This window comes from Protobothrops mucrosquamatus, unplaced genomic scaffold (assembly GCF_001527695.2).
Source record: "Protobothrops mucrosquamatus isolate PMUCROS unplaced genomic scaffold, P.Mucros_1.0 scaffold873, whole genome shotgun sequence".
NCBI lineage: Eukaryota > Metazoa > Chordata > Lepidosauria > Squamata > Viperidae > Protobothrops > Protobothrops mucrosquamatus.
The window spans coordinates 136,660-158,373 of record NW_015387127.1 but is presented as its reverse complement, the minus strand read 5'-3'; the positions used below and the strand labels follow the sequence as shown (position 1 = coordinate 158,373).

Genomic DNA, 21,714 nt, shown 5'->3' with positions numbered 1-21,714 from the left:
TGCCCTTGACAACTCCCAGCTTCCTTGCTCCGTTTGATCTCCAGGCAGGAGCGAGAAGCATCCCAGGATCGCCCCTCAAACCTCCAGGGAGAAGCTGGATGTCACGGAGCTGCGTGTGTGTTAAAACGCACCGTTGTATCTGGGTCTCTCTCCGCCCTGGTGAACCTTCGGAGTGCCATGTGTCAAAAATCTGGGAAATGGCAAGCTTCCTTTTCTCTTTCTTTCTTTCTTTCTTTCTTTCTTTCTTTCTTTCTTTCTTTCTTTCTTTCTTTCTTTCTTCATTCATTCTCTTCCTTCCTTCCTCTTTCTTCCTTCCTTCCTTCCTTCCTTTTTTCCTTCCTTTCTGATCAACCTGTGTCTCAATTAGAGCAATTTATTCTCCAAAAAAAGAGGAAAATGCATTATACACAAACACAGACACACACACACACACACAGAGATACACACACACACACACTCGTGAACCATTCTTGCTTGAATTCCTTCCTCTTCCTTCCTCTTTCTTTCTTTTTCTTTCTTTTCTTCCCTCCCTCCATTCCTCTCTCCCTCCCTCCCTTCCTCCTTCCTTCCTTCTTTCCTTTTTCTCTTTTTTTCTTCCTTCCTTCCTTCCTCTTTCTTTTCTTCCCTCCCTCTCTCCCTCCCTCCCTTCTTCCTTCCTTCCCTCCCTCCCTCCTTCCTTCCTTCCTTCTTTCTTTCTTTCTTTTTTTCTTTCTTTCTTTCTTTCTTTCTTTCTTCCTTCCTTCCTTCCTTCCTTTTTCTTCCTTCCTTCCTTCCTTCCTTCCTTCCTTTCTGATCAATCTGTATCTCAATTAGAGCAATTTATTCTCCAAAAAAAAGAGGAAAATGCATTATACACACACAAAAACACACACAGAGAGAAAGAGAGAGAGAGAAAGATACACATACACACACACTCGTGAACCATTCTTGCTTGAATTTGGTTAAATTTCTACTGTGTTTATGTATACATAACATTTTGCCAGTGCTGTGGATTCTCCAAGTTGTATTCCCCATCAGATATTGTTGGAATTGTGTCTTTCTTCTGGTGCCGGGCAAAATTGATTCTCGCTGCTGTAAGCATATGCAGCGTCTCCTTTCATTGTGACGTCCCCTTGCAATTTTTGATAGGCCAGAATGTTAAGTACTTCAACTGCAGGGTGGACAACCTTTTGCACTGCACTACATTAATTATAGTTACAGGTAGTCCTTGACTTACGACCATAACCGAGCCTGGAATTACAGTCATAAGTCATTAGGATTGTAAACTGAGGCACCTGCACAACCGGAAGTCGCTTTCTGACTTTTTTGCAGCAGCAGCAGCAGCAGTCATTAAGCAAACACTTTGGTCATTAAGTAAAGCCATTCATCGGCAAGAAAACAGGATGAATCACAGTTATGTGACCATGGACTGCCGTAACCGGTCATAACTTTGAACCGTCCTAAAATAACCGGCCGTTAAGCAGGGACTACCTATGCATTAAATCAAATTTAGTTTTGTCCTGGCAAAAACTAGGAGGTACTGGGGGAAAAAAATACATACTCGGCTAGAACAAATGTTGGGAAAACATGTAGATTTTAAACCGGAACTTTTTTTAATGAGGTATTAATAATAATAATAAAGTTGGAAGGGACCTTGGAGGTCCCTGCTCAGGCAGGAAACCCTATACATTTCGGGCAAATGGCTGTCCATTCCTAAAAACTTCCAGTGTTGGAGCATTCACCGCTTCTGGAGGCAGGTTGTTCCACTGGTTAACTGTTCTAACTGTCAGGAAGTTTCTCCTTAGTTCTAGGTTGCTTCTCTCCTTGATGAGTTTCCATCCGTTGCTTCTTGTCCTGCCTTCAGGTGCTTTGGAGAATAGCTTGACTCCCTCTTCTTTGGGGCAGCCCCTGAGATATTGGAAGACTGCTATCATGTCCCCCCTCATCTTTCTCTTCGTTAAACTAGACATATCATATTATGCCAGGAAAGATCGATAAACAAAGTATAGATTTGATTTTACATATGATCACCGCGGCAAGAATCATATCTGCACAATATTGGGAAAAGAAAGAATTAGCATCAGAAGAAGAAATAATTAAAAAAAAGTTAGAATGTGCAGAAATGGCCAGACTTACTATGAGGTTGAAAGGAAAAGAAGAAACAGAATACTCTCAGACTTGGCATTTGTTTTATCAATGGCTGGAGAAAAGAATAAAGGATGGAATTAAATTTGTATTCGTGAATGATAAACTCAAGACAACATGTTGCTGATTAAGAAGTATTGAATTATATGGAGAAAATTTAATAAAAAGTTTACAAAACAATAAATAAATTTAGTTTCGTCCTGGACCTTCCTTCCTTCGGGGTATGTGCCCTCCCTCACTCTGAAAAAGTTTTTTGTCGGAGGGAGGGTGGGAGAGCAGAAAGATCTAATGAAATATCTGCGCGGTTTTCTAATCCCAGTTGTTTCATGAAAGCGACATGTGGCAGGGATTTTCCCGTTCAAACCAGCCAACACTTTGAAATGAAGCCGGCAGAGGTGGAGGCACCGAGGCTGGGGATGTTTGTAGATGCAGGCGATGAAGGCTGGGGAGTTTATTTCTGTTCCTGAAAACGCATTCCTTAGCCAGGATCCAAAGCATCCTTGTTTATTTTTTTCCCCAAGGCCCCTTCTGAAATTCAGCTCGCTTGGCACTGAGAGACAAGCCCAGGACATTCATAAGATTTAAGAGTGTCCGTGGGGAGAGGTCAAAAAAAGTCAAGATGGTGGCTGCAGTTCAATTGCCATTGAAGCCCCGCCCTTTTTCACGGGTGTCATCATGCCCGTCGCCGTGTGAGTAAGAAAGGGATGGGGATTTGATGGCATGACTGTGGCTTGACTTTTTGGAACCCCATGGAGGGTTTGTTTTTTTAAAACTTTAGGTGTGTGTCTAATAATAATAATAATAATAATAATAATAATAATAATAATAATAATAATAATAATAATAATAATAATAATAATAATAATAAAGTTGGAAGGGACCTTGGAGGTCATCGCGTCCAACCCCCTGCTCAGGCAGGAAACCCTATACCATTTCAGACAAAGGGCTGTCCAGTCTCTTCTTAAAAACTTCCAGTGTTGGAGCATTCACAGATTCTGGAGGCAGGTGGTTCCACTGGTTAATTGTTCTAACTGTCAGGAAATTTCTCCTTAGTTCTAGGTTGCTTCTCTCTTTGGTTAGTTTCCACCCGTTGCTTCTTGTCCTGCCTTCTGGTGCTTTGGAGAATAGCTTGACTCCCTCTTCTTTGGGGCAGCCCCTGAGATATTGGAACATGGCTATCATGTCCCCCGTCGTCCTTCTCTTTGTTAAACTAGACATGTGTTTCACTTTGAGAGCGGGCAACTAAATTTCATTTTTGATGTGTGCCATTGTGCCCACAGTAAAAACATGACAATAAAGGTTATCTTATCTTATCTTATCTTATCTTATCTTATCTTATCTTTTTATCTTATCTTATCTTATCTTATCTTTTATCTTATCTTATCTTATCTATCTTATCATCATCTATATTTTATATTCCTTTGCATTCATACTTGTACTGGTATTAATTTTTCCTCTTATCCTTTATGTAATAGTAATAATTTTGTTTTCTTTAAAAAAAATGACAAATTGGACCTTTTCTCCTTGTTTTGCCAATAAAAATAAGTGTCTTATCCCATTGGAGGAGGAGGAGGAGGAGGAGATGATGAAGATTCTGATGGTATAAGGCTCCTGCCTTGAGCAGGGCGTTGGACTAGAAGACCTCCAAGGTCCCTTCCAACTCTGTTATTCTATGTTCTAAAAGAGAGGAAGAGGAGGAAGAGGAGATGGACAATTCTTCTCAGCCAAGGCCTACGGATTTGACTTTTTCAAGTGTTTTCAGCTTCTACTGTAAGGGTCACGGGCTTTCTGGATCACGTTTTCCGGAGACCCATCAACATCCCAGACCCTGCAACGCACTAAAAAGGAAACTCTTCAGGTTGATGGACCCATCACTGAAAGGTTTCTTGGTTTGGTTTATTGCAAGTATTAATCTGATTTGATTGAACTTCACTTTGGTGAAATCAACGAAACTCAGCCGGATACACGATAGATGAAGGGGAAGTTACATGGAAGAGGGATTGACTTCTTCTCCCAAGCACCAGAAGATAAGCCGAGAACCACGGGATGAAAACCTTACCTTGAGAGATTCAAACTTAAACAAGAAAGAAATTTTTTTTTTGTACTGTGACAGCTCTGGAGCAATGGAGCAACCTGCCCTCCGAAGTTGTGACTTCTGGAGATTTCCAAGAAAAGACTAGACAACCATTTGTTCTGTATGGGATTAGGATTCCTGCCCTGGGTAAGGGGGATAGACTAGAAGACCTCGAGATTCCTTCTCACTCAAGGATTTTATGTTTCCAAGATGTCAACAGCTGAACAAACAGAAGAGGCGTGAAAAGGACTGTTCACCTGGGGTGTCATTTAGTCTAAAGCTGACACACATCTGGTTTATAGGTCCAATTTAGCCCCATGGCCCTGAGCAATCCTTGGCATTTACGTTGAGGAGTAATTTAGAGATGGACGTTTGACTAGATTAATGGGTTAGAACAGAATTTCTCAAAGTTGGTAACCATTAGACACCTGGACTTCAACTCCCAGAATTGAAGTCCTGGCTGGGGAATTGAAGTCTACATGTCTTTAAGTTGCTGAATTTGAGAAACACCAGGTTAGAACACACACAATAGCAAGGAAGGAGAAAAGGAAGGGATGTCTATAATTAAAACTTGCTATAATTAAAGCAGATCACAGGCTAATTTCCTAGTTTCACATTGGTTTTTTTCCCTTGTGTTATAGACTACAGTCAGCCCTTTGTGTATCACAACTTTGCTTCCCTTCCTCTGTGAGAATAAAAGTCTAAGGTATACAGTATTCTGAATGCACACAAACACGTACATGCATGTACACAGACACACACACAGACAGACAGACAGACTCCAATTCAGCATTGGGAGATTAGATAATGGTTTGTTAGTATGGACTGGCACCAGGTTTTTGTTGTTTTTAATGTGTTCTGTTTTAATTTGTGTTTTATAATTTTTTAAATGATTTGATTTTTTTTTAAAAAAATAAATCTTTGGGAACCACTCGAAGACCGCTGGCTATATAAATGTTTTAATTCAAACAATCAATAATCAAGGAATGAATAAATAGGTTCAGCAAGTTATTCTGGTTTGCTGTGATTCTGCAGTTGCTTCTATTAAGGTGGCAAAAAGCGGGGTGTGTTTGCGTGTATGTGTGTTTTGATTCCATAGCTCTTTCTTTTTCACAGATAAGGAATTTAAATTAAATTAAATGGAAATTCATAGGACCTTCTGAAATGTCCTTGTTCCTAGCCCTTCCTGGCAAAGATGTGGTTACGGACAGCACCAATTTCTCCAGCATGAAGTTTTGTGGGTCCAAAATTTGCTGGCTGATACTTCTTCCTAGCAACACAATTTATTTTAGCTCTACCAACTGTTCAGTGTACTGCCTGGTGCTAGACTTTTTTTTTTCCATGACAGCTTTTGAAAACCTTAACAAAACTCACAAGAGGATTTCCCAATCCTTTGGTGAGCCCCTCTTGACCCCCTCTTCTTTGTGGCAGCCCCTTAGATATTAGAACACTGCCATCATGTCACCCCTAGTCCGTCTGGAACTCTGGTTGAATGAAAAGAAGGACCAGGGGAGATATGATAGCGGTGTTCCAATATTTGAGGGATTGTTGCAGAAAAGAAGGGGTCAGTCTGTTCTCCAGAGCACCTGAGGGCAGGGAAAGAAGTAACAGATGGAAACTAATCAAGGAGAGAACCAACCTAGAATGAAGGAGAAACTTCCTTTAACAGCGAGAACAATTAACCAGTGGAACAGCTGGCCATCAGAAGTTGTGGGTGCTTCATCACAGGAGGTTTTTAAGAAGAGACTGGACAACCAGTTGTCCGAAATGGTATAGTGTCCAAGGTCCCTTCCAGATTCTATTCTATTCTATTCTATTCTTCATTCTTCTATCCTACACTACTCTACTCTACTCTACTCTACTCTACTCTACTCTACTCTACTCTACTCCACTCCACTCCACTCCACTCCACTCCACTCCATTTATTCTATTCTATTCTATTCTATTCTATTCTATTCTATTCTATTCTATTCTATTCTATTCTATTCTCCATTGCATCTATTCTATTCTATTCTATTCTATTCTATTCTATTCTATTCTATTCTATTCTATTCTATTCTATTCTTCATTCTTCTATCCTACTCTACTCTATCCTACTCTACTCTACTCCACTCCACTTATTCTATTCTATTCTATTCTATTCTATTCTATTCTATTCTATTCTATTCTATTCTATTCTTCATTCTTCTATCCTACTCTACTCTATCCTACTCTACTCTACTCTACTCCACTCCACTCCACTCCACTCCACTTATTCTATTCTATTCTATTCTATTCTATTCTTCATTCTTCTATCCTACACTACTCTATCCTACTCTACTGTACTGTACTGTACTGTACTGTACTGTACTCTACTCTACTCCACTCCACTCCACTCCACTCCACTCCACTCCACTCCACTCCACTCCATTTATTCTATTCTATTCTATTCTATTCTATTCTATTCTATTCTATTCTATTCTATTCTTCATTCTTCTATCCTACTCTACTCTATCCTACTCTACTCCACTCCACTCCACTTATTCTATTCTATTCTATTCTATTCTATTCTATTCTATTCTATTATTCTATTCTATTCTATTCTATTCTATTCTATTCTATTCTATTCTATTCTATTCTATTCTATTCTATTCTATTCTATTCTATTCTATTCTATTCTATTCCATTCTTCATTCTTCTATCCTACTCTACTCTACTCCTCCACTCTGCCTATTCTATTCTATTCTATTCTATTCTATTCTATTCTATTCTATTCAGTAGAAAGGGCAAAGGAGGCTCTAACACACAAACACACACATGTACACACACACAACTAAGGCGACCCTTTCTGTCTCCACAAAATCCAGCCTGCACCAGGTCTCATCGGACCATAACATATTTTCCCACTTGCTTTTGTCAGACTTAATGTCCCAAAGATGTTTTTTTTCACGAGACAATTGGACTTTTTTGTTTTTCTTTGAAGACATTTCGCTTCTCATCCAAGAAGTTTCTTCAGCTCTGACTGGATGGTGGGGAGTGGAAAGACGCCAGCATCCAGTCAGAGCTGAAGAAGCTTCTTGGATGAGAAGCGAAATGTCTTCAAAGAGAAAAAAGAAAGTCCAGTCACCTCTTGAAAAAGCCCCTTTGGGACAACCATGACCTGGATGACCAAGAATCTCGATAAACTGCCAGACGTAATGTAGGTTTTTGCAAAATGTAGCCAGGCGTGGATGCTTTTCTTTATAAGAAAAGGCTTTGGTCTTGCCAACCTATCCCACACGCCCAGATGTATGAAGGTTGTCACATGCAGTACACAACTAGTACTTGCAATAAATGGCAATCCTTCTGTCAACACAGGCAGAGAATGAATGATTAGGTTCCTACAGCATGCAAACTTCCTTAACCATTGTTTATGATAGCCACAATGAGCTTGGAGTTCACACACCATGGTACAAAGTCATGTTGTAGCTTAGGGCTAAACCTCTCCAGGATTTGAATCTCGCTGCATTTCTCTAGTTTTATCTGCCTTTACAGTGTGCTAATCCTAAATGTTTAAATCTGTTCTTCTCCTTCTCCATGCTGTGTTTAGCTGTAGTTTTTTTTAAATGGTTCCTAATGAAGAATGATCAATTCCTAATAATAATAAAAATTATAAGTGGAGAAGATAACAAAAATGCAAAGACCTGCAAATAGAAATAGAACAACTGTGGCAAAAGAAAGCAAAGGTAGTATTTCTCTAGTTTTATCTGTCTCTACAATGTGCTAATCCTAAATGTTTAAATCTGTTCTTCTCCTTCTCCTTCTCCTTCTCCTTCTCCTTCTCCTTCTCCTCCTCCTCCTTCTGCTTCTCCTCCTCCTTCTCCTCCTCCTTCTGCTTCTCCTTCCTTCCCCCACCCATCTCCTTCCTTCCTTCCTTCCTTCCTTCCTTCCTTCCTTCCTTCCTTCCTTCCTTCCTTCCTTCCTTCCTTCCTTCCTTTCTCCACCACAACCATCACCACCGGAGTCCATACCAAGGTTTCCTGTGGCCTGATCGTTAGGAAGTAGAGCCAAGGTTGACTACCCCTGAGTAGACATTCCTCGCTTACGTCCCCTGCCACCATCTCAGCTAAATGTCTTTCATTGGAGCTGAAAGTTGATGTTCACCAACTTGGCTTGGGAGTCTTTTGCTTTCAAGGGACAATGTCAAGAAGAAGCCATGTTTCTCCTGCTTCTCCATATAAAAACCCCTCCAGGTAGCATACAAAAGGCCTAGTCTTGCCCAAACCTTCCTATGGTCAGCCTCGTTTTTTTTTTCCCAGGGACAGGAGACCTTCTGGTGTTCTCTCATCTTGAAAACATTCATTCCTCTGGGGTGTGTACGTGTGTGTGTGTGTGGGGGGGTGTCTTGCTGTCTTTTTGGGAAGCCAGAGGGCTCTCTATACGGTTCCTTCCTCCCCCCCCCCCCGACTTTGATCTTCTGCTCGTGTTTGCTCAGTCGGTCAACCCAGACAGGGTTAGCGTCTGAGGTCAGCTTCTCTTCTGTTCCCAAATCCTAGACATGGGTGAGGAGGAAAGATTCAGGTTACAGACCCCCTCCTCCTCCTCCTCCTCCTCCTCCTCTTCCTCCTGCTTTGCTCTCCCCCTGCACGCACACACACACACACACACACACACACACAGAAGAGCTTTATAACCCTGTTAGCAGCTGGCCAGGCTTCTGATGTGTTGGTTCCATGCTCCCCAAAAAAATTCCACTCACAAAAACTAGGAGAGGATTTCTTTTTTTGGTGCTGTTTTGTTTTGTTTTTCCGAAATACAACTGTTGGTTTGCTGGTGAGCCAGATCCAAGAGAGCCATCCTTCCTCCCTGGCAAGCCCCCATTCTTGTTATTTTGCGAGCAACGAGGCTCCCCAGTTGCACGTGAGAAGAACCCTCTTGAGTGAGGAGAGACAGAGACCCAGAGACAGAGGAGACAAAGGAATCGCGCAGACTGGGCGAAGTTGGAAACGGAGCATCCGGTCTTGTGAAGGGTGCTCCTGGGTCAAGGATGCTGGTCTGGGAAAGGCCTGGCGAGCTTCGGGGCGCTGCCTGGCATGGACCCCAGACCCGAAGGATGCTGAGAAGATGAGAAGGTTCTCCAGAGAGAAGAAAGAAGCACTTTTTCTTTTTTTAATTTGGGTGTCTCCACTGCCAGACTGCTACCTCCTCTCTTTCTCTCTCCTTCTCTCTCTCTCTCTCTCTCTCTCTCCCCCCCTTCCTCTCTTTGCAAATGTGATTGTTTTGTCTATCACACAGGGCAGAGTGGAAGACTGTTCCTGGTAGGGTGAGGGAGAAACACAGATAGGTTACAGGAGTCTGCCTCAGCCGGATGCTTTTCTGGGCTCCTACGGGGAAGCGACCGAAGGCAGCGGGCTGCCTGAGAAAGCTTGGAAGATCAGGGTTGCCTCGGGACTCCATGCTGCCTTCACTTCTCCTCTCTCTGCTCTCTGTCCTGGCAGAAGGGGCCAGCCTCCAGCCAATCAGAACCAACCACCTGGGGATGTGTCCCAACCAGCTGAACCCCAACCTCTGGGTGGACGCTCAGAGCACCTGCGAACGGGAGTGCCAAGCCGATCAGGTGAGACGTAGCGGCGGGGCGCTGCTCCCCAGCTGCACCTTCAGCCTGGATGGAGCAGAAGATCTGGTGGTTCTCAGGGGGAAAAAAAGGAGGTGGGGGGAGAAAACGGGGGCCGGGGGTAAAGGGAGATGACGGGGTGGGTGAGCAGGGCAGCTTCTCCCCCAGAGGTCACTGGTCCAGCTGGTGAAGATATTATTTGCCAGTTGGACCTCTTTGGGGGATTTTAAGTTTCTCGGTGTGCATCAGGTGGACAGCTGAGCCTCCTCGCCCATCTCTAGTTCAAAAGGGTCATTAACAGATCCCAGGAAGAAGTTTTGAGGAGCTTCTGGGTAGATCTCCCCAACTGCCTGCTGGGGTTCCCTGGAACCAGGACTCTGTAGCTCCGATCCGGTGACAAAAGGACGAGAGCTTTGAACACCTTCAGAAGAGGGAGATGTTCTGCCCCTGAGGTTCCTCCGAAGCATTCACAGCCTCGTTTTAAGAACAAGGGTGTGTGTAAACCTTTAGTAAGGTCATTTTGGGTCCCCCTGTTAGCCATTCAGGCAAATATTCTGCTCCCAGGGCGGAAACGGGACCCTGGAGTGAATCAGCCCAGATTGTGTCCAGTTGGTAACCTTCGTAAGTTCTTCTCTAACCTTGTGTTGGAGACAGGCTTCCTTATCGGCATTGTTGAAGGATACGGTGGTTTTCTTGGCCGCCAAAAGATGTGCAGTTATATTTAAACAAAAAGAGGGCATTTTTTTTCCCTTCAGTTTTTAACACACTGCTTGGTTTCTGAAACTGCCCAGCCAAGGACTGGCACCCATGGCTGCAGGGAAGCGGGAACAAAAAATGTGGAAAAGAACAGTGGCAAAACCCTTCAATAGGTTTACCAATGGAGATAATAATAATAATAATAATAATAATAATAATAATAATAATAATAATGATGATGATGATGATGATGATGATGATGATGATGATGATGATGATGATGATAATAATAATAATAATAATAATAATAATAATAATAATAATAATAATAATAATAATAATAATAATAATAAATTTGGAAGGGACCTTGGAGGTCATCGAGTCCAACCCCCTGCTCAGGCAGGAACCCTACACCATTTCAGACAAATGGCTGTCCAGTCTCTTCTTTAAAACTTCCAGTGTTGGAGCATTCACTGCTTCTGGAGGCAGGTTGTTCCATTGGTTAATTGTTCTGTCAGGAAGTTTCTCCTTAGTTCTAAGTTGCTTCTCTCCTTGATCAGTTTCCATCTGTTGCTTCTTGTCCTGCCTTCAGGTGCTTTGGAGGATAGCTTGACTCCCTCTTCTTTGTGGCAGCCCCTGAGATACTGGAACCCTGCTATCATGTCCCCCCTCGTCCTTCTCTTCATTAAACTAGACATACCCAATTCCAGCAACCGTTCCTTATATGTTTTAGCCTCCAGTCCCCTAATCATCTTTGTTGCTCTTCTCTGTACTCTTTCTAGAATCTCAGCATCTTTTTTACATCGTGGTGACCAAAACTGGATGCAGTATTCCAAGTGTGGCCTTACCAAGGCATTGTAAAGTGGTATTAACACTTTACGTGATCTCGATTCTATCCCTCTGTTAATGCAGCCTAGCGCTGTGTTGGCTTTTTTTGGCAGCTGCAGTGGCAAAACCCTTCAATAGGTTTACCAAAGGAGATGGCTGTGGGGTCATCGGCCATCAACTCCTACAGCCCCATCTTCCTCCCACATTCCTTCTCCCAAAACTACCGATACAAACAAGCTGGAGAACACATACAAAGCCACAGTGTAGTTGTGGAGTGGGGTGAAATCACACCCCTCCCCAACTTTACCAGAAGAAAAATTCTGGCGCAAAAGAAGTTGCTAGGATCTTTAGGCAGTTGAGTTGGGTGGGAAGAAGGAATTAAAGGAGAGCAGAAGTGAGCGTGTCCATGCTGGAGGGCAGGGGCTGAGGTGGATCCTTGTAATCAACAGCAGCTGCCCAAGAGGAAAATGCATCTTTTGTCATCGGTGTGTTAAGGCAGAGAAGAGATGTGTGGTTGTAAACTGGGCTGCGGCTTTGCCTATCAATCTGGCCTTGGCTTGGGGGAAGATCTGGCAGTTGTGTCCAACCTTGGCCACTTTAAGACTTGTGGACTTCAACTCCCAGAATTCCCCAGCCCGCCATGCAGCTTCAGCTCTGGGAGTTGGAAGTCCACGCATCTTCAAACTGCCAAAGTTGAGAAAGACCGCTTGAGAGTACAGGTTGTCGTCAGCTTACGACCACAACGGAGCCCAACATTTTTGTCGCTAAGTGGGACAGTTGTTAAGTGAGCTTTGTCACATTTTAGAACCTTGCTTGCCGCGGTGGTTAAGTGAATCACTGCAGTTGTTAAGTTAATAACACGGTCGTAAAGTGAATCCAGCTTCCCCATTGACTCAATTTGTCAGAAGGTTGCAAAAGGGGATCACGTGACCCCCCCCCAGGACACTGTGCCCGTCATAAGTATGAACCAGTCGCCAAGCGTCTGAATTTTGATCATGTGACCACAGGGATGTTGCGGGGTCATAAGTGTGAAACATGGTCGTTGGTCACTTTTTTTAGCGCTGTTGTAACTTTGAACGGTCACTAAACAAACGGATGTAACTCTACCTGCACCGTCAAAGCTCTGCAGGTTTCTTGTACCGTGTTCAGAACTGCTTCTCTCTTCTGTTCTTCTGGGGCTGAGAGAGCGACTGATCTTAGCTCACCCAACATCTTTCATCTCTAAAGGAGAACGAGAGCCCATCTTGCACTAATCCAGAATGCTTGTTCCCTGTTTGTGGCTGCCTGGTGAAATCCACACTTGATGTGTTTTGAAAATAATGATTTAAGGCTGTGTAACGGGAACCCAGCCAAGGGTGATGCATTCAGGAAGACACGGATATGGGAACTGTGATTTAGAGCAGGGGTGTCCAACTGCCAGCACATGGGCCAGTTGCCTCATGCGAAGGCCACATCCACCCTGAAAAAAGTCATGATACGTCGCCATGTGGCGAGTTTGACACCCAGGATTTAGAGCAACAAGTGAAGCTGAGTAGTGGCTGGGTTCACACAACATGGCTAAAGTAGAATCCTTGGTGCTCTTTGAGCTTGGAGGGTTTCTTGCAGACATTTCATTACCAAACTAGGCAACATCACCAGTACTAGAAGGGAGTGGCATTTGTGGAGAGGAGGAGGAGCAGGAGGAGGAGCAGGAGTCATCCTTGGTTCTTTCTGAGCTTGGTGGTTTTCTTGCAGACATTTCATTAATAAACATCTTGGGTGCTAGAAGGGAGCGACGTTAGCTCTTTATTTTTATATACATTCATACATTTATCAGTTTATATACATTCATATCCTCTTCTATTGCTATAACATGCTAAGTCAAAACTTGCTGCTGTTTATTGTGTTGTCTGAAACATCCGGGATGCTGTGCAAACCAGCTTAATGCATCCTGTAAACTTGGTCAGTTGATGGATGAGCACAATGGGCTTGCCCAACCATTAGAACAGGTAGACTCTTGTTTGACTCGGGACAAGGTGCGTTCTGCCTGTGCGATAAACCTCCCAAGAAGAAGCGTGCTTGCATTTGAACATCTCTGTCTTTGTTTCCTCGACAGGATTGCGAAGGCTTTGAGAAATGCTGCACCAATGTTTGTGGCTTGCGGAGTTGTGTGGCTGCCCGCTACGCTGACGGAAGCGTCTCTTCGTTGGAACAGGTGCAGGAAGCCACCTGCGAGAGTTTCGTCTGCACCCAGCAGGGCTCGGACTGTGATATTTGGGACGGGCAAGCTGTCTGCAAGTGCAAGGACAGGTGTGAGAAGGAGCCCAACTTCACCTGTGCCTCCGATGGACTCACCTACTACAACAAGTGTTACATGGATGCCGAGGCCTGTATCCGGGGCATCAGCCTGGCAGTGGTGCCTTGCAAGTACATCTTTACCTGGCCCAATACCAGCCCGGTGCCAGTGGAGACCACTACTCACCCCACCCCTGGGGCATCTCCGGAGCTGCCAATCCCACCGGCTCTCTACAACAATCCTTTCCACCAGCTTGTCTACATGGGAGGCACCGTGAGCTTCCACTGTGACGTGAGCGGGCGTCCTCGTCCCGACATCACCTGGGAGAAGCAGAGTGACCATCAGGAGAACTTCATCATGCGGCCCGACCAGATGTACGGCAACATGGTGGTGACCAACATTGGCCAGTTGGTCATCTACAATGCCCAGCCTGAAGATGCTGGAATCTACACATGTACGGCTAGGAATTCTGCTGGCCTCCTGCGCGCTGACTTCCCGCTCTCGGTGGTCAAGAAGGAACACTCCAGAGGAGAGCCACGAGTTTCTAGTACGTTGAAGCTCCCACCCAACGAATGCTTGAAGGAACCAGATACCCAGGATTGTGAGACCTCCCAAACCCGCTGGCACTTTGACTCCAAAAAGGGCTCCTGTGTTACTTTCCGTTACGGCAATTGTGGGGCGAACCAGAACCATTTTGACACTTACGAGGAGTGTCAAGTGGCCTGCGTCAGCCACGCAATCAACCTGTGTACTCTCCCCATGGTGCAAGGACCCTGTAAGAACTGGGAACCTCGCTGGGCCTACAACCACCTGATGAAGCAGTGCCATTCCTTTATCTACGGCGGTTGCGAGGGCAACGAGAACAACTTTGACAGCAAGGAAAGCTGCGAGGACACCTGCCCCTTCCCCAAGACCTTGCTGTGCAAAAGCTGTCGCCTGAAAAGTAAGATGGTATTGAGCCTCTGCCGCAGCGATTTTGCCATCGTGGGGCGACTGATGGAGATCGTCGAGGATCAAGACTCTGGGATCGCCCGTTTTGCCCTGGACGACGTTCTCAAGGACGAGAAGATGGGCCTCAGGTTCTTCAACATCAAGTATCTGGAAGTCACCATGACGGACATGGACTGGAACTGCCCCTGTCCCAACATGACCACGGAGGATGGGCCTCTCATCATCATGGGGGAAGTCCACGATGGCATGGCTGTCCTTGACCCCAACAGCTATGTCCGGACTGCCAATGACAAGCGGGTCAAGAAGATTTACGAGCTGCTGGAGAAGAAGACCTGTGAGTTGCTCAACCGCTTCCAGGACTAGGGTGGGTTTGAGGGGAGGGAAAGTAGGCAGACAAGAGAGACCCCCTCCTCAAAGGCACAGCCATCCTTGTATTGTCATAGACACCAAGGACCAGGTGGGAAGATGAACAGATGAACTGCTGCCCCCCCCTTTCAATCCACAGAGGGGTTGTGTTCACACAACACGCTTAACCCAGTCACTGAACTAACTGATTTTTATTTTTTTTTTGAGTTTTTCTCAATACTCGGATCTACAAACCAACCAAACCGGTTGGGTTCACACAACACAAAAGGGAACTAATTCCACTCAAGCGTACTGAGTATATCTACAGGCAGCCCCTTGACTTACAATTGAGCCCAAAATTTTAAGCTGCTAAGCAAAACAGTAGTTAAGTGAGTTTTGTCCCGTTTTACAACCTTTCTTGCCACAGTTGTCAAGTGAACCACTGCTGTTGTGAAGTTAGCAATACGGTTGTTAAGTGAATCTGGCCCCGCCATTGATTTTGCTCAAGAGGGGATCACATGACCCCGGGACACTGCGACCGCCATAAACGTGAGTCAGTTGCCCAGTGTCCAAATTTTTGATCACGTGACCCTGGAGAGGCTGCAATGATCGTTAAGTGTGAAAAACGGTCGTAAGTCCCTTTTTTTCAGTGCCATTGTTAACTTCGGTCACTAAATGAGCTGTTGTACGCCGAGGTTGTAAGTGACTTGGTTTAGTGTGCTGGGGTGAAAACAGTCAACGAAGGGCAATCTACATTTCCCGTCTTCAATCCAGGCCAGCTCTAATTTATTTTTTAAATATTTTCCCGTCACAATCGGAACTCTTACTACGACGAGGGCTGGCTAAATGCTTGTAAGGGTCTACCTACCGTCTGATTTTGTGTAAGCTGTAATTTATCCGCAATCAGTACACCCAACTGCTGTACATCCTTCTCAGCTGCTCCAGTCTTTGTGAAATTAAGACTAATTAAACCAACAAACCGTCTTTCTTCTCAAACTACAGCGCAGGTCAACAGAAGCTTTTTTTTAAAAAAAATCCTTTCTTTAGTCAAATAGCACTGTTCTTGAGGACTAGCTTCCTAGCCTGGGTGAGCAATTGCCAATTTCTGGGGGGGGGAAACCATCATAAATCATGGTCCTGTGACTATAAGATGCTGCAAATGGCTGTAAAGGGGGCCGGTTGCTGAGGACCTCAAATTGGTCACGTACCACAGGGTGTGTGTGTGTGTGTGTGTGGCCATTGGAACTTCAGAACCAGGTCATAAGTAAATTTTGGGGAGAGGGGGCGTCTGTCATAACTTTGAAACATTGCTGTGACCGATTATAAGTTGAGGACTATGTAAATTGAAGGGGGGGAAAAGCATTTTTCTTCACATTTTGCAAGCCGTTTTACTGTTTCCCTACAGCCCTAGAATTCTTTAGAGGAGACCCATCCAAGTTGTAACCAGGACTGGCCCTGCTTAGCTTGAGTGCAGACAAACTTGATCTAATACTGCCCCCTGGTGACACAATATCAGATTTACCTTTCCCAAGGGCTCCAATCGGTAAAAACCAAACAAATAGTCGTGTAGTGATGCCGAAAGGTTACATTTATTTGCACCCAAATGCAGCACAGATTATGTAAGCTGCTGTTACCTTGATTCTTCGCCAAGGCTCTTTTTTGAGCGTATCACACCACCCCAAATAAGAATTAAAGAAACATAGATATGCCACACATCACCACTGGAGGGAGACATTATTCTACGTACAAATTAGAGAGATATAGATTTAATTTTCTTCCCCTGGATATAGAAATCTTCTCTTTTTGTATTTTTTTTAAAAAAAAAAAAAACATTTGAAGGGAGGCTGCAAGAAAAGAAAATTTAAAAAAAAATCAATTATCACCTTTAAAGGTCACTCTGATCTGCCTAGGGACATGTGAATAGCACTGGATTGTAAACAACAAACACAAGCAGTCCCGTTGGGAGAGTCCCGTTGGGAGAAGGGCGGCATATAAATTAAATTAAGATATAAGATATAAGCAGTTAGTTACACGAGCAAAAAAAGTTTGGAAGTTATCACTCTTCCCACGTGAAGCGGTGTGCAATTCGCCACGTTTGAAAGCAAACGAACCAACTTTTCACCCCTGCAGAAAACTGGGACGGGACCTTTTTTTAAAGCCAGCCATCCAGATCTACTGGATTACGAGACCAAATCTGGAGATCCACTGCAATCCAGCACATCTGGACAGAGATCTGGGCAACATCAACCCTGTCTTTCAGGCTGGTGTTCTACAGGAAGGGAGATGTTCACGCAGAAGGGACACTCAAACCTCCAGACTGTCGAACGTGCCATCTGGATGTTTGAATCAAAGGAACTTTAGAGCATGTGATGCATCTAAAGGGCCATGCATTGATTCAACATAAGGCTCGTTGTTTTAAGATTAAGCATGGGGGTTTCTGATTTTCCCATCTCCCCGAAGGTAACAGAGGAGGGCATTGTTTTAAATTGAACCAGTGGCATGAAATAGTGAGGATGGCTAGCTCTGGGGTTCATTAAGTCTTGCCCTGATGTAATATCATTGTTGTAATTAAGGAAGAAGTGTGTGGGGGGGGAAAGACCCCTGCCAAAATTTCATGGCAGGAAGACAAGCAGAGATATGCTTTCAACTGGAGAGGGGAGTTTACAAGCATTTTGCCTCCCCTTCCACTTGATTTAAAGTCAAAAGTTTTAGTGATTTAGGAGGAAAGAAGAAATTGCCTTCCAGGCTTCTTAAAGCAGGAATGTCCCACTTCAGCAACTTTTAACCTTTATGGACTTCAAACTCTCAGAATTCTGCAAGCTGGGGAATTCTGGGAGTTGAGGTCCACACCCCCGTCTTAAAGCATTATTCCTAAACTGTCATTCCTGAAGCCTCATCTCGCAACCCTTCTCCAAAGCCACAATCTCATCACAACCGGCCAAATTGCTCATTCCACCTCCCAACCCCAGCCTTCATGTATAAACCAGGATTTGTGGCTTGCCATGTTGCCCAAACCAAAACCTGCAGACATTTAAGGCCCCCTGAAACCAGGATTTCAACCCTTGGTTACATGTGCTGTGTTCTGGATCCGCCAAGCAAGGGCTGCTATGGAGGTCCACCACATCACCACGCTTGTTAGGAGAGCAACTGGCATTCAATGGTTTAACTGGGGAGATGGACTTGTTAACTGAGCGTTCTTGTTTATGGTACCCTGGGAACACACCCTGTTTCTGAAGCTGAAGGGGTGCCTCTAAATTTGTGACGTGAGTAGCACAACCTGGAAACCAAAGCTGAGTCTGAAGCATTAGGTCCAAAGCAGATAGCTGCATGACCATACTGGTCAAGACGTACATGAACAACAGTGGTTCCTGAACTCTCCTTTGTCCAAGGTTGCAAGTCTCTTGCACCCAGCTCCAAAGAAGCATTAACATCCTCTCTCTCCATCCCCCCAAAATGAAGAACAACATGACCAACCATCTGTGCTGGACCACAGTTCTTCTAGAAAGTTTTCTTCCCCATCTACAAATTAATTATGGCACTTGGTCCCATCACTCCATAAGGGCTTCCTCGTGGATGTGACAAGAAGCAGAGTTCAACAGGAGACAAGCAGAAGATATCCTGCAGAGGGAGAAGACCTCCACGGGATCTTGAAGTGGTCCATGAAGACCTCCGCAGCATCTCGAAGTGGTCCATGGAGACCTCCGCAGCATCTCGAAGTGGTCCGTGGAGACAGCAGTCCGGTCACTTAGCGTTTGCGGAAAATGAGGCATTTGTTGTTTGCAGGCATGTCGACCTGGAAGCAGAAACTCTTGTGGTTATTCTGGGCAATAAGAATGTAATTGATACCAGTTGCAAGAATATCCCCCCTGCAGGCTGGGGGCACTCAGGGACCCCAGAGATCAGCGGAAGGAGCTGAATTCCAAAGAATTTAGTTAGGGAAAGAACTGACCCGGCTATGGGAAAGAAACTCAGCTCCTTTTAGGCAAAAGTCCTCTCAAAATATCAAATTGGAGGGGAGCGCCTCTGTAGTCAGGCAAAATGGCTGCTAGAAATTGGGCTGCACAATGGTGTCACTGAGGCAGGGGTGTTTGAAGGGTTGGTTGAGAAAAATCAAAGGGGCCAGCGGCACGAAGGCTTCAATCACATGGTCACAGCTGCCCTCTTGACTTGGGATATCTCTCTGACCAGATTAAAACTAAAATGGTAAAACTTGAGCTCTAGATTAAAATAATAATAATAATAATAATAATAATAATAATAATAATAATAATAATAATAATAATAATAATAATAATAATAAAAAGAAGTTGGAAGGGACCTTGGAGGTCATCTAATCCAACCCCCTGTTCAGGCAGGGAACCCTATACCATTCCAGACAAATGGCTGTCCAGTCTCTTCTTCAAAACTTCCAGTGTTGGCGCATTCACCGCTTCTGGAGGCAGGCTGTTCCACTGGTTAATTGTTCTAACTGTCAGGAAGTTTCTCCTTAGTTCTAGGTTGCTTCTCTCCTTGGTTAGTTTCCATCTATTTGTTTCCTGCCCTGCCTTCAGGCGCTTTGGAGAATAGCTTGACTCCCTCTTCTTTGTGGCAGCCCCTGAGATATTAGAAGACTGCTATCATGTCCCCCCTCGTCCTTCTCTTCGTTAAACTAGACAGATCCAATTCCAGCAACCGTTCCTTATATGTTTTAGCCTCCAGTCCCCTGATCATCTTTGTTGCTCTTCTCTGCACTCTTTACAGTAAAACTGTAAAACTGACATTGCAAAACAGAAGCGAACAAAAACTAAACCGGAAGCGAAACAAAAAACCGTAAAACAGAAGTAAAACGAAAACTTAAAACAGGAAAGCTGACGCTGAAACGGCAGCCAAAATTAAAATTGTTCCTTTTCCAGTTGTAAACCAAATGGGATACCTTTCTCAATTCAGCCTACCATGTTTTCCAACTGCATCCCATTGGCCACGGCAAGCTGTTGCAGGACAGCGGTGTCTCTGAGTCCCCAAGCTGGATTGCTGGTAGAGATAGGGAGGGAGGGAGGAAAACAGAAAGAGAAAGAGGAGGAGGAGGAGGAGAAGGAGGGGAAGGGGAAGGGGGAAAAGGAAGGAAGGAGGGAGGGAGGGAAGGAAGGAGGGAAGGAAGAAACATCATTAGCCTTCTACTAAAAGAATAATTCTGCAACCTAAAAAAACAATTGCTTCTGGAAGAAAAGTGGATATAAAGAACTCTCAAGAGATGAGATGAGGGCTGGTTGTTGACAAACAATGGCTCTCTGTGCCCCCCCCTCCTCCCCATCATTCTGGGGTGGTCCTATTGAAATCTGGCAATAAAATGACTTCTGTGCAACAACACAACTTTTCCCTTTCTTGGTCTTCCATTTCCACTGAGAAGCACATCTGGAAATGGCCATGCCATCACTTTGCGGCAGAATTTGGGTAGCCCATTGTGGGCATTAAATGTAGAAGTGTGAACCCTGTCTTCTGAAGACCCCCAAACATCCATTCTTAACCTTTAACCTTCCCTGAGAAAAACTGCAGGGTGGCGAACTCATTTCCACCCTTTTCCAAGAGGGATGACCGCCCTCCAGCCAGGTTATCGACCAGGTCAAGATGAGGGCCACAGTTGTTCAGCTGAAGCTGTGCCCCTCTTTAGGGTGCCACACTGTGCACACAAAAGGGACCAACTGCATCGTTGTGTTGCCATCTGGACTTTTTTGACACTCGCAAACATACGCATGCAGAAAACCTCACTTTGCGCTGCTCACCTCTGCCTCAACCTGTAATCAAAATCGACGTTGCTCTGTGGAGTGATGGAACCATTCACCGCGTAGGGCTGTTGAGCACGGGAGCAAAACAACAACAACGACAACAACTATTAGACAAAGTCATCCATCCTCCAGCAAAGTGGGAAGTCTCTCCCCTACCGGGAGCATCCATGCCCTCCACAGTCGAAAATGGAAGCAAGGAAACTAATGGAATACTGCAGCCAATTTTGGTCACCATGTCACAGAAAAGATGTTGAGAGTTTGGAAAAATTTCAGAGAAGAGCAACTAAGATGATCAAAGGCCTGGAGGCTAAAACATACGAAGAACGGCTGCGGGACTTGGGTTTGGCTAGTCTAAAGAAAAGAAGAAACAGGGGAGACGTGATAACAGTGTTCCAGTATCTGGGGGGCTGCCACAAGGAAGAGGGGGTCACATTAGTCACCAGAGCACCAGAGGGCAGGACGAGAAACAATGGTTGGAAACTGATCAAAGAGAGAAGCAACCTGGAATTAAGGAGAAACTTCCTGACAGTGAGGACAATCAACCAGTGGAACATCTTGCCTCCAGAAATTGTGGGTGCTCCATCACTGGAGGTTTTTAAAAAGAGACTGGACAATCACCTGCCAGTGGTAAAGCTTGAAAAGCAGGTTACTTCTTGCATTGACCTTGGGAGGATCAGGAGTAGCCAGTCTGTCTCTGCTTATTGATTATTAAACTTACAGCATCTCCGAGCAAACACTTACTCCGTAGGTGATCATCACAGCTTTAGGTTTGAGTAGTTTTCCAGCTCCCTGGAACAAGCCCTGGACAAACAGGAGCCAGGAGGGAGGGAGGGAGGGAGACAGAGAGAGAAGCTATCAGTCCTGGAAAGAACGTCTATCAAGGATCGCGAAATAAATATGACATGGTTCAAAGCAAAGCACTTATTCAGGTAGTCCTCAACTTACGACAATTGGGACCAGGACTTCAGTGGCTAAGTGAGGCAGCTGTTGTGCTCAATTTTATGATAGTTTTTGCTGGGGTCATTAAGTATGCAATTGCCTCCTTCCTAGAGCTGAGAGGTGATGTAAGGTCACCCAGATGATTTTC

At 44.6% G+C, this 21,714-nt stretch overlaps 2 protein-coding genes across 2 annotated transcripts in view; one reads left to right on the top strand and one right to left on the bottom strand.

The window, feature by feature from the left end:
• The first annotated feature begins 9,611 nt into the window (after window positions 1-9,611).
• On the top strand, window positions 9,612-14,883 carry WFIKKN1 (WAP, follistatin/kazal, immunoglobulin, kunitz and netrin domain containing 1). The gene is made up of 2 exons (XM_015819191.1): window positions 9,612-9,773; window positions 13,390-14,883. Exons 1-2 carry the CDS (start codon window positions 9,612-9,614, stop codon window positions 14,881-14,883), a joined length of 1,656 nt encoding a protein of 551 aa, XP_015674677.1.
• Window positions 14,884-18,585: 3,702 nt separating this feature from the next.
• METTL26 (methyltransferase like 26) overlaps window positions 18,586-21,714 on the bottom strand; it is a 6,904-nt gene continuing 3,775 nt past the window's right edge. Inside the window, exons 3-6 of the mRNA XM_015819190.1 lie at window positions 21,369-21,428; window positions 20,625-20,692; window positions 19,797-19,875; window positions 18,586-18,658 (exon numbers count right to left, since the gene is read on the bottom strand). Of these exons, the coding sequence (XP_015674676.1) occupies window positions 18,611-18,658; window positions 19,797-19,875; window positions 20,625-20,692; window positions 21,369-21,428 (255 nt within the window). The 3' untranslated portion in view covers window positions 18,586-18,610. The remainder of the gene's footprint in view (window positions 18,659-19,796; window positions 19,876-20,624; window positions 20,693-21,368; window positions 21,429-21,714) is intronic.

Excerpts from the sequence above, each read along its gene's own strand:
- WFIKKN1 (XM_015819191.1), top strand. The coding sequence starts at position 9,612 with ATGCTGCCTTCACTTCTCCTCTCTCTGCTCTCTGTCCTGGCAGAAGGG. Across the intron at positions 9,774-13,389 it reads GGGAGTGCCAAGCCGATCAG|GATTGCGAAGGCTTTGAGAA; the intron begins GTGAGACGTAGC and ends TTTCCTCGACAG.